This window comes from Charadrius vociferus, unplaced genomic scaffold (genome assembly GCF_000708025.1).
Source record: "Charadrius vociferus isolate BGI_N301 unplaced genomic scaffold, ASM70802v2 scaffold282, whole genome shotgun sequence".
In the NCBI taxonomy this organism is placed as follows: Eukaryota; Metazoa; Chordata; class Aves; order Charadriiformes; family Charadriidae; genus Charadrius; species Charadrius vociferus.
Window position 1 is genome coordinate 1,801,803 of NW_009647731.1, and position 12,244 is coordinate 1,814,046.

General features: G+C 40.7%; 1 protein-coding gene across 1 annotated transcript in view; it reads right to left on the reverse strand.

Annotated features, from left to right (window-relative positions):
* The window catches only part of NT5C2 (5'-nucleotidase, cytosolic II), a 40,753-nt gene extending 35,588 nt beyond the window's left edge, over positions 1-5,165 (reverse strand). The window contains exon 1 of the mRNA XM_009881534.1: positions 5,065-5,165. Within this exon, the coding sequence (XP_009879836.1) occupies positions 5,065-5,165 (101 nt within the window). The remainder of the gene's footprint in view (positions 1-5,064) is intronic.
* Positions 5,166-12,244: the final 7,079 nt, after the last annotated feature.

A 12,244-nucleotide genomic window follows, 5' to 3' on the forward strand; every position in this document is an offset into this window, starting at 1 on the left:
TTCCATTGTTTGGGTTTTCTTCCCAGGCAACAGCAAAGTGCCAAGAAGCTCACATATGGATTCCATCCCAAAATAACACCCGTCTGCTCTGTGAAACTATTAAAGCTAGGGATCATGGGACATTTCTAATGTAATTTCTTTATTATTAATTTGGCAAGTGTTCTGCTTTCTCATAAGCTCGTCCATTCTGCCACCTTAACACTCCCTCTCCCTTCTCTCTCCAATGTCCAAGGCACTAAAGCAAAATAAATACAGAGAGCCACATGCTGCCCTCTGCTACACACATGCCACCACACAAGTCCAAGGAGGCGGCACAAAGACATATGAGGACAGACCACAGGCAGCAGTGCCTACAAAGCTAGCTCATTTACAGTTACATGAAAATACCACACATCACCTATCCAAATGTGTCTGATGAAAGGAGCATTCCGACTGATAAAGACTTTTTTCTCATTAGCCACCTCAACGAACCGGTCATTTTAAAGGGACTTTATATACAGCTACCCAAATAGATAAACAGTTTCAAGCCTCATAGCCTAGTTTATATAACAGTTCTACCTGTTTGCAATCACTGATGTTTCCATATCAATGAAATGAAGAAACAACCTTAACAGTGAATAGCCCAAACTTTATAAATGCGAACAAACAAAAATACATCTTTAAGCCTAGAGATCAAACCAGCCAATTGGTAATCCTTTTACTTTGTCATTATTAAAGTATGTATAATTTTTTAGCAGGATCTCAGCATACATTAAGAGCTTAAATCGTTTAACTCATATTACCACCATAAGATGCTTTGAAAGCAAAGTGGAGCACAAAAATGAAAGCACAAAACTATGAAGCAACATATTCAGTATTCTATGAGCGGTCAGCAGGAGAATTAGGATTAGGAATCACGATGTCACGTTCCCTGTGCTAGTCAGTAAACAACAGAGCAAGAAAACAAAACTAAAATAACAACAGAAACCCCATGTTCAGGATGAGAAGTCTCAAATTACTCTGATGCAAAATATTATAAGCACCCCAAAGTCTGTATATTTAACAAAAAGGCCATCTCAGCCTTACTGCCCTGTTAAACCAAAACCACAGAATAAAAGTAAATGCAAATACCTGTTTCCTGGATCTTGGTAACTGTCAGTAACAAGAGTGGATGGAACACCAACTTTTTCCATTATTTGCTTTAACTAGATGTGGTTGCTATTTAAACCCTAAAGAGCTATGTGAGATAATCCAGAGGGTGCCTAGAAGTACTCACTCCAAGTTAAAAAATAGACACTAGGGCAATTTGGTGGCTCAGAGTCAACCTAGTTCTTGCCTAATTACAATCACGTTAAATGACAGTACTCCTCCAGAACAAATGACCTAGTGATTATCCTCTACCCGGAAAAGTCAACAAGCAGTTCATGAGGGAGGTGGCCTCACAACCACACACACTAAGGAAAAGCCACCTAACAGCTACACATCCATTTTATTTCCGAATTAAAATGTATGTTGCCAACAGCAGAGTAATGCAGTATCCTCTTACCAGTGACCTCTGCTAGAGAATGAATAACATCTAGCTTGTATATTAATTCATCTTTAGACCTCACCTCCAACAGGCGCCAACAATGTTGTATAACAAGGTTGTGGCTGATAGTAACACTAGCTAACCGAAAGTCTTAGTTAAAGTCATCAGAAATACCCCACAGATTTTTTCTAATTCGTGATGTTGCTTTTATGGCCCTTGAACTCTACAGCATAGCATAGGTGTTCATACTCTCAAGCTTTGCTTACTTCATCAAAAAACTCAATACTCTAATTTCTTAAGCAGTTATACAAACTGATCTAAACACCAAGCAAAAATTTTGGGAGAAAGACAGCTATAGGAGGAAAACAGCTATAAATATTTGAACATTCTTGCCTGTGGCATTCAGACATGATTATGATATAGTCATCATACTCTGAGTCAGTATGCATTACACCAGTTAAACCAGTCTCAACTGGGATTTCTGCCAACAATGTTACGTGTTGAACATCCATCCATCAAGTATGATACAATAAGTGCAACACCTGAAAAACACATTCCTATTATGAACGACTACAGTAAAATATGACTATTAAAGTGGTATCTTCAGAGCTAATTTTTTCATAAAGTTTTTAAAAAGTTTCATGCCCACAAGAACATTATTTTTAACGTACATTATTTTGCTTGGATTGGAAACTTTTCCCCTTATTTTATGCTGCTTCAACATTTACAATTCAAGCATATCAAATCTCGCGTAGTTCATTAGAACCAGAAAGTTAAATCAATTGGTTTAGGTATTTCCACTGGTATTTAAGTAAGCATGAAGTAAACAAAGAGTGAAAAAAAAATTTAAAATTTCACACTTCAGAAAACCAAGTGTTACTAGTAGCATTTAGAAAATTCCAATGAATGACTTTGAGCCCGACTGCGCTTCCAACATTGGTATCAAAAGCTAGCTCCAGTTATGCTCATCTGCAAATGTGGCCCAGCTGCCAAGCTCCTCCAGCTTTCCAGATTGGGCCCATAATACCGCTGGGACCAGCTTTAAGGTAAAAAAATGTACTGGTTTTATGTTCTACGTTCTTTTTCATTGTTTTTGTTTCCAAGTCACTTCATATTCATGTTTAAGGTTTTTTTTTCTTTAGCTGCCAGAGTAAAAAAAAAAAGAGAGAAAAAAAAGAGAGAGTCTGAAAGAAAAACAAAGAAAAAGGAAGGAAGAGAAAGAAAAGAATCTTAACAATAAATGCCATGTCTTTTATATCTCTTTTTCATAAAACTGGCAGTGCTTCAGCAGTATCCAAGAGTTAGCACATACTTGGACCTCACTGAAACAAATTTCCATCCTAGAACTGATGGCTATGACCAGCACACATATTCTATATCTGAACAATTACTAAAATACTAAAAAATATAATATAAAACAACACGGTGAAATAACTTCAGTCCTAGTCTATCGTGTTAAGTCTGCACTTATCTTTTAAGTAACATCACATCTGCTAACACTAAGATCACAAAAAATACCAGAAATAGAAGTCTGACAACACTACCTCTGGAATGAGGTTGTTTCAGATTCTTGCAATACTGGATTATCAAAATAACTCCCATGAAAGTGGTACACCAAAGCCATTAATAGCACAGATTTATACTACAGTCTTGGCATCAGGTTCTCTCATTCTCTCCTGTTCCCTCCCTCTCTCTCATTCCCTCCCTCCCTCTCTCTCTTTTTAAAAGAGGATAGTAATTTAAAAAGAAAAAAAGTGCCTTTCCTTAATGTATTTCCAATGTTGTGCTTTCCATGAAAGTCTGACATGTTAGCAACGTTTCTGCTCAATATGTTTTGAATAAGACATTTCTAGATTCTAAAAATGGGTACTTAAACTATACCACAGACTAATTTTGGACTACCAGATCCCAGCTCCAAGTGGGAAACCCTCCTTTGTATGAGTGCACTCTCATCTTCCATAAGGAAATTCTTTCTGAAAGTAAAGATTTCTTACATGAGTAAGGGTAAACATGATGAGGACTTGAATGTGTGAGCTCTTAAGGACAAGTACTGCTTCCTTTGGATCTTGTACAACACTTAGCAGACTGTCAGCACCGTACCATAACAAATGTTGAAGAAATATTTAGAAACAAAAAATAAATAGGCCTTACTTCTACTTCATTTCCATCAGTCTAAATCAGGAATAACACAACTGAAGTCACAGGTAAAATTACAACACTAAGGTAAACCTGTCAACGACTTCAACGTGATGAAGATTTTTTGCCAGGGAATGGTATAAAATCCCTCCCTTTTTACGTGCTATATATAGTTACATTCATTAGACGTTTCCATATCTGACAAACCAGCTGACACAGAGAGACTCAAATAATGCTACCACTTAAGACATGTGCCCAAACACATTCACTGGAAATTGGAAAGCTTCAGAAATGCATCACAGGATCCATTACTTAGCCTTAGACGTTGCAACTTGCACAACCTGGCCTATCATATGATGCTAAGGCGTTCTTCTGTAATTAGATTCCATTTGAAGAATCAAAAGATACCTAATACTTCCAAAACACTTCCTCAGAAATACCACCATATATGAATCACAAATGCAACATGGCATTTAAGCTTGAGGTTGGGAAACTTGACTTCTTTTTCTGTTTCTATATCAGACATATGTCTCCCTAACTCCTGATGAACATGCTCTGATCATCATGCTGCATGACTTCTCAATTTAAAAAAGCTAAACTTTGAAGAAACACCTCCCACAAACAGAATACTGACAATTACTAGATGCTGTTGCTTTTAACTCTGTAACAGTCCAGACATCTGATAAGGATACAGACTGCATCCATCTTTTATGCTCTACGCCTGGAACCTTGGGAGCTGTGGGCTAAATTCTTGGCTCAACCAAACCTCTAATGTCATCTTGTGAAAACAATCTAGTATCTGTACTGTGACTCCCAAACTGTAAAATGAGTGTGATAACATTTCTTGTATTCTGTACTCTATCTTGTTTATTTAGACTGTAATTGTTTTACAGCAAAGATGATTTTAGGCACGCCTACCACAGAAAAGGAGGCTGAGATCCCGTCTAGTGCTTCTACATGCTCTTGTGGTGTACACAATTAACCATACTAGATATAATTTCCAAGCACTTAATTTCTGCTCCCATTTGATTTCCTTCTCATTTGTATTTGTGCATTCCAGTGTATATGGCTATGCTGTCCCAGTGCGCACTGCAATAATTACTGTAACACTTCTGCTACTGAGTATTTCTTGACTTGAAAGCTTCTATCCCAAAATCTAACTTTGACTAATCTTTCAACTGCATTAAGAAAGCATACCCTCACTCGCTCTAGTACATGTAGCTCAACTCTACTGTTTGTAAATTCCTGCAGGCCAATACTGTGGTATCTTCTAAGTTCCCTTCTACTTACACTTCTGCAAGGAAGGTGAGAACGACCTCTCTGTTTTACCAACAAGCAAAACCCAAGAAATGTGGGTTTTATGCTAAGTTTATTTCCCTCTGTCTCAGCACTTCAGTTGTGGTGTTACACGAATGACTTACCGGTGATAGGCTTCCCGGCGGTACTTTTTCAGAGCGTGCCCATCCATGTTTGCAGGGAGATCTGCTGCATTCTGGAGTCGGTCGCTCCATGAGGTTGTCATCTTCAAACACTTATTTACTTCTGAAAGAGGCAGAAGAGAAAAGCTTGCTTAAGTTCAAGGTTTGTTTCACCAGAAACTAGTCTGTTTCCTGGTATGAAGAGATGCAATGCCACTCAGGAAGTTTTGCAAAGTAGCCGGTGGAAAGATCTGAGTTTGCAGTTCAAGCAAGATGCTTTCCTCTGAGATACTTGGTGAGATAGGGAGTCAAAACAAGGCTTTTCCACATGGCTGGAACTGCAAAGACATTCCTATCCATTGTGGTGAAAACACAGTCAGAAACAGCTGTCATTGCTGAAAAGGGGTATTTTTCACCTTAGAGTTACTAATACACATTAGCTATAAGTGATAGAAAACCCACACTTTATACATCAGATACATTAGGCAGGGCAAACCCTACAAACCCCAGTGGGATTGACCTTGCCACTTTTACCACACGCTAAAAATAAAGAGCCTTGTCTCTGGCTTTGTTTCTTATTTGATCTCTAAGCAAAGACAAAGCTTCAAACTGATGCTAAATTAGCAGAAATAATTGGAAGGAAAGTAGAAAGATGATCTTTTGTCCTCTGCAGGTCAGCTACATTCAGACAGAGCAAGAACACACTGCAAACCTGTAATGCTAGCAATGCAAATATTCACCAGCTGATCTTCACAAACATCTGCACCCCTTCACAAGTACTGCTTGTCAAAACCAAACCACTGGACAGACCTTCTCATCAGGAAGGCCCTGCAGTGAGGAAACAGGGGTAGCTTTCCCAAGTGTGTTATTAGCACACTGGGGCAATCCTGCTCACCCCCTCCTCCCGCCAGACGCATGTCCTGCTGCACCCCTGGCACCAGGGTGGATGATGAAGCAGCCCCATGTTGAGTCAGTTCAGCTCACCAGTCCAAGCGCTCACCCATCAAAACTAACCAACCAAAAGCAAACAAAACTTGGGAAGTTTGCCACTGGTCAGCAGGCTGAACCCAGCTCAACCCATCACAATGCTATCATTAGAGTCGGTGCAAAGAACGGGGCAGGAGATGCATCCCACAGTTATACCAAATTAGGTATAACACAAAACCATTCTTGTGTAACCCACACAACTACTGGACCACAGGGCTTGGCTTGTTTGCTCTTCCTTAAAAGAAACAAAACCACTCACAAGTGACATGGGTAATGATACAGCAACCATTTCTAGACACCTTTAAAATACGACTGCCCTCATTTCACAGAAGAGAAACTAGGTGATTTCAGCAAAGTAGAGAGTAGAGCGAGTGTCCAAACCAGAGTTAGAAGTCATGACACTTTCAGCAATCACATGCATGCTTGGTCTCCTAGAGGAAATCTGTATAATTTTTTAGTTTTAAATTTGATTAAAGAGCAACAGTTGCAGTCATCACTATTTACCTACTAGCTGCTGGTCATAAAAATCAAACAGACGGCAAACAGCTTGTCTATAAAAAATACGTTCCTCCCTCCCCCAGCATTCTCTGCTTGTCTCCCAGTTACTACAACCAAGGTTTACAAATGCATCTTCTGCCACATCCTAAAGGTCACCAAATTTAGGCCCTGGCAGGCAGCCCAAGGGACTGCATGCCAGAGCTGAAAGCTCTCCCCCCCAAATTCCCTGCAACACACCCAGGACAGGAGGTCACCACAGCGAGAGGGTGACGGGCCATTCCAGCCAGCCGCAACTTCCACAACAGGGCATGCAGGGAGACGCAGCTTCTAAAATAGCACAGGCCCCAGCCACCAAGGGCTTATAAGTAATTACCAGCTATTTAAGCCATGCCCAAAGGCAGATGGAAAGCAGCACGGGGCACAGAACTAAACAGCCCGCAAGCATCAACCCATTCCACTTCAAAGGCAGGGCACTGCCTGCAGAAATGCTCCTTACAGGCAGCAAGGGCTGCAGCAGTCCTGATGGAGAAGGGCCTCTGGAGAGGAGCACTGCCCATGCAAGAGTGACAGACTCCAGGACAGCAGACAGACGCAGCACAGCGAGGGATCTGGTACAACCCCAAGACTGCCAACTACAGAAAGGGCTTGTGTCCCCAGAGAGGGGAAAATCATCTACCCCATAGACATTTCAAGATAGTCCAGATCATCACCACCTTGGTCTTAATCAGAGCTATTTTAAAGCTACTAACCTAGAGCTACAGCTTCAGGTCCAAAAGACATACACATTTAAGGCCTCTAAAAGGAAAGTTAACTAGCTCTGAAAAAACTGTTGCATGGCTGGCATTATGACTCTTAGGCAGGTCCGGGTCTAGGTTTTCCAGCTGAAACAAGTCCAAATCCAAGCTTCCTTCTATTTAGAAGAGCTACCCTATTCTGCTTACCCAGCCAGACACATAGCAAGATTCAAAGATTTATACCCACAGCCAAAGCCAGAGGACTTTCCGTTCTGCCAGCCTCTTCTTCCCACTTGATCTGCTTCCCATCTCTATCACACCACATCAGAGATGCTGACATAGCTACTAGGATAGGACTGCTCCCAACGGCCATCCATGCCAGACATCTGGTTGCTCACCAATAGTATCCTACAAAATGTCCTAAAATCCAAATGGCAGAAGAACTTTAGCAGGTTACCTTTAACAACATTCTTTCTAAAATGACGAATCAGCAAAGCAGTTTGAGCTGCTATGTGATAAACTTTCCCCTACAGTAGGATAAACCAGACTGCATCATTCTGTTTGTGCTGGGATTCAAAAAGCTGAGGCTTAAAGAAACCACAAAAATCTGAGTTTCTGTAATTAAGCGAGAAAGGCCTGAATTATTTTAACGTTTCAGCAGTATTTTGCTGTAGCTGTAATGAACAAAGTTCATAGGTAGAACAAGGTTTGTAGACAGAGGCAATATCTTTTATTAGACCAAACTGGTATGGTTGGAAAAAACAGACAAGCTCTTGGGCACATAAGCTTGTCTAAGTTTTCAAACTTTATCAGTTGCTCTAATAGAAGATATTACCTCTACCTTCAGGCTTTGCCCTGATTTATTTATTAAAATCCTTCTTTTAATTTTCACACAGCATGAAATAAAAAAATCTTATGCTGAAGTTTTGTATTACAAGAACTCAAAGGCACTCTTACAGCTTAGCTGGCTCCACTGGCACTGTGACAAGAGCTTACTGCTCTGAAATAAAACAGTAACAACTGACAAAAGATACTGTGATGGATGTAGATATTGTGATGAATGTTTCCCACCCAAGTGTGTTACACAAAAAGTCTCACGGCTTTCAATGAAATTGTTCTGATGCTACGAAGGTGTAAAAATCAGCCTACCTGCATGGCTAAGAGATATAGGACCTGATTCCTGAATACAAATTCCTTCTTCCAAATAGAGAGACAAAAATAAGAAGGGCTGAATTACTCCATACACTTGTACACCACTGGAATAAACATCTAAGAGAGCGGGCAGCTAGCCAGGTAAGATTCTCAACTCTGAGCAACTGAAATATGATGCATCTCTCTTTAGTTACAAATCTATTTTTGAAATCAATAATCTGTTAATAGCTTCACATAAAAATAGAAATCTTTACATAGATAAAGCATGTCAGAACAACTCCCATAATTTATTGCAAACATGCTCCTTGCTAGTAGAGTCTTAATTAAGCATCTGATAGCATTTATGGTACAGGGTTAATTTTGAAAAAGTATTTAAAATCTCAGCTTCAAAGCTTTGATACAGAGCTACTATCCAGCACATATGCTTTGGTCCAAAAGAGCATGAGATTTTTAGCACATATTTTGAAATAAGTCCATTTGCTTCTTTTGTCAGGTTTTGACTGATTTCAAGTATTATCCATAGCGTAATTTTTTCAAGTACTCAGACATATAAAATAGCCTGTCCAGAAGCATTCCCCTTCAAGTTTTACTATTATTTTTCTTATCCTTTTTGGCCAACAAATAGTCAGAAATTTCTGCACCTGATAATACTTGATGTGTTCAGGTTAAATGCACTGCCTGTATTTTTTTTTCTAAGTTTGTTTTAACACTTTGATAATGCAATGCCAAATCAGAGGCACCCATACTAAAACGTAGAGAAGAACAAAATAGCAGTGACAATCCCACTTTTTCCAGGATATTCTCCGAGAACTTATATAGCAGAAAACAAAAGCATCACTAACCAATCCCAGCATTGTAGCATACACACACTAATTTGCCATGCACTACATCTGCCTCTTCTCACATGTTTTGCTTCAAGAATCCTTAATACTTTGTCAGTACAACCCACGCATGTATGTGCACAGTGGAACGCAAACAGAGAGAAAAATCATCACACCTAATGTTAGCTACTTAAAAGCTTTGCATCCAGAGGCTGTGGATGTACAGACAAGTCTTGTGGTGCCCTTGCCAAGCCTAGAGAGGTTCCTGGCTCCCTGCTGCAATGCTGCTCCATTGGAGGTGGATTTGTGGGGGTCTCAGCAAGGGAGGAATGAACCATATTAAAATCCTGAGAAAGGGAAGAAGGAAGGGGAGCAAGATTGGGGTTGGTTTGTTCAAAACTCGGATCAAATTCATGGCCCAGGCCAGGCAAGGTCTCACAAACAGGGAGGGGAAAAGCAGGTTTTTTTCTGCAGCCGAGAGGACCGTCCATGCAAGGGTGGTTAAGAAAAGTGAGTCACCCTCCCTCCACCAAGGACAGAAGTAGGTTGCATATAGTTTAGGCTAGACGCTTGGGATAGCTAGCATCACAGGAGGTGAAACCCACTCATGTTACCATCATATCCTCGTTCATCCTGGGATGGACTGCAGAAGGTGGCCAGGACTGTGCCGTCCCCCTCAGCAGCATCTCCTGCTGCCACAGTGCAATCAGGGGCTGGGCAGGCTTCTGGCCTCAGCCAGCACAGCAATTCTTAACACCTGTGATCCCAAAGCACTTCACAAACTCTCATTCACATAATACACTGAGGGGCAGCAAAAGGCACTGTCCCTGTTTTGTCAGCTAAGGATAGTGGGGCACAGAGCAGGTAATAACACAGAACAAATGGGAATCAAATGCAGAAGTCCTAGTTCCTCAGCCTCTGTGCTAAAAAACAGTCTGAGTTCCTAGTGCTGTCAGGATGAATCACAGAGATAACATTGCATCTCCCTTGCACAGTATACTTTGACATGAATTCAAATTTCAATACTTAGCATCAACTGGCATACACTGAGAGGTCAGCTAAAAAATGTATTAAATATGATTTCATGCTTAACATTGTCAGCTTCATAAATATAAGCACACTTTGATATATATGCCCTACTTTAAACTGCACAGTAGGAGTAATACCTAGACTGATACACCCTTAGCAAGCTCAAATCTCTACACATTCCTCAGCACACCTGACTTCTGCTCCCTATTCAACCCCCTCATTGACCCCTGGCTCTCCCATGTTGCACCCACACTCCCATACTACTTTTTTTTGTTTGCTGCACAACCATTTCAGTCTCCTCTTCAACATTGCCACTCAGGCACTGCACTTGATCTCGCCTGCCATGCCCACGCTGATTATATGTGAATCAGTTCACATATAAACACCAATAGTTACTCCTCTTCCCCTAATATGCTGGCCCTTTGACAGCTGCTTCCCTGGAACAGTCCTTTCTGTGCAGGCTCCCATCTCAACCAAGGGATGACTCAATTCAGCTACTGTCCAGGAAGGAATAGCCCTCAAACACTCCACAAACCCCAACTCTGTGTGTCCCAAACTCACTGAAGGGATGTGGCAGACGAGACAAAGATGAGACATCTTAGGGCTGTCAGAAGGCAAGGTGACATAGACTTTCTAAAACTAAAAATGCCAACTCATGAGAAAAACATCTGTTTAGCGTCATTTCTGAAACCCAGAACCATTCATGTGAGCTAAATACCGAAATCTCTGCTCATGCTCTGCTTGGGAAGAACAATGCAGAGAGAATGGGTGAGGGACTCCCCAGTCCACATTTTAATGTTCCTCATAACTCAGAACTACAGGTCCCAGATGTACAGAAGTCAGTATGATCACAGAATCCAGGAGTACCACCAAAACACACCGGAAAACAGGACAAACTACTCCTTTAGTACATACCAGTGCAACATAAAAAGAAAAAAAGTCTTGTGATAAACCAACTCACAAAAGTTGGTGGAGCTCCCACTTTTGCAGAGCTAAGGACAATAAAAAGGAGGTTTTTTTAAGTATGGTAGGAACAAGAGAAATCCTAACAAGGGAGCAGAAGCATTACTGAACAGAGATGAGGAATAATGCAGAACGGGTAGAATTCTTCAAGTAATATTTCTAGTTTGCATTGGAAAAAAAAAAAAGGATGATAGTGTGTTAATCCCTCGATGATAGTGAAGTATATCCCGTGCAATTTGCAACCAAAGTGAATGTTACAGAATACACATCAGAAATGAACATGCTTAACCAGCCAGTCTGACAAAGTCTCCCCAGCAATCCTAAAACAATTAGCTGAATATATTTTAGGCTACATCAGGTTTACCTGATGGCAAACCCAGGAAACGTACAGAAAATTACAACACTGGATTCAATTAATGAAGAATTAGAAGGCAAAAATATAATCAGTCTTGGTCAAGGTTATCAGTTACACTAGGTATCTAGATCACGTCTACAAATTCTTGAAGACTGAGAACTACCTGTACTTACACATGACACAAGCCTCAAAGCAGTAGGCTTCCGACTTGCTCCAAGCCACAGGGACCGAATGGATGCCAAATGACGCTCAGATCTTATTCTGAATTGCAGCCTTACACACCAGCTCTAACTGTTGGTTTGCACAGTTCCTCTCCTCTACCCCACAGCTCTGGGATGACAATTCAAATCACCTTGTATTTTACTGCCAACGCTTCTGCTTGATAGCCAATAGCAAATTGTTTCCAAAAGGTGTTTTCGATTAGTGATGCTTCTGGAAAATTAGTATGTCCATGACTTGAGATCTCTGGCAACACTGGAAAGCCCACAGTTTCCAAATATAAGCAGTGAAGCCTGAAAATTACCTAAACCAGAAAACTGACTTTTTTTTTCTCCTTGTGACTAAAGTTAAGTTCTTCACTTGAAGAACTTCCATTTCTGGGTGGCCACCTCGCTGACAGCAAGGCTTCAGGTTCATGATGGCAG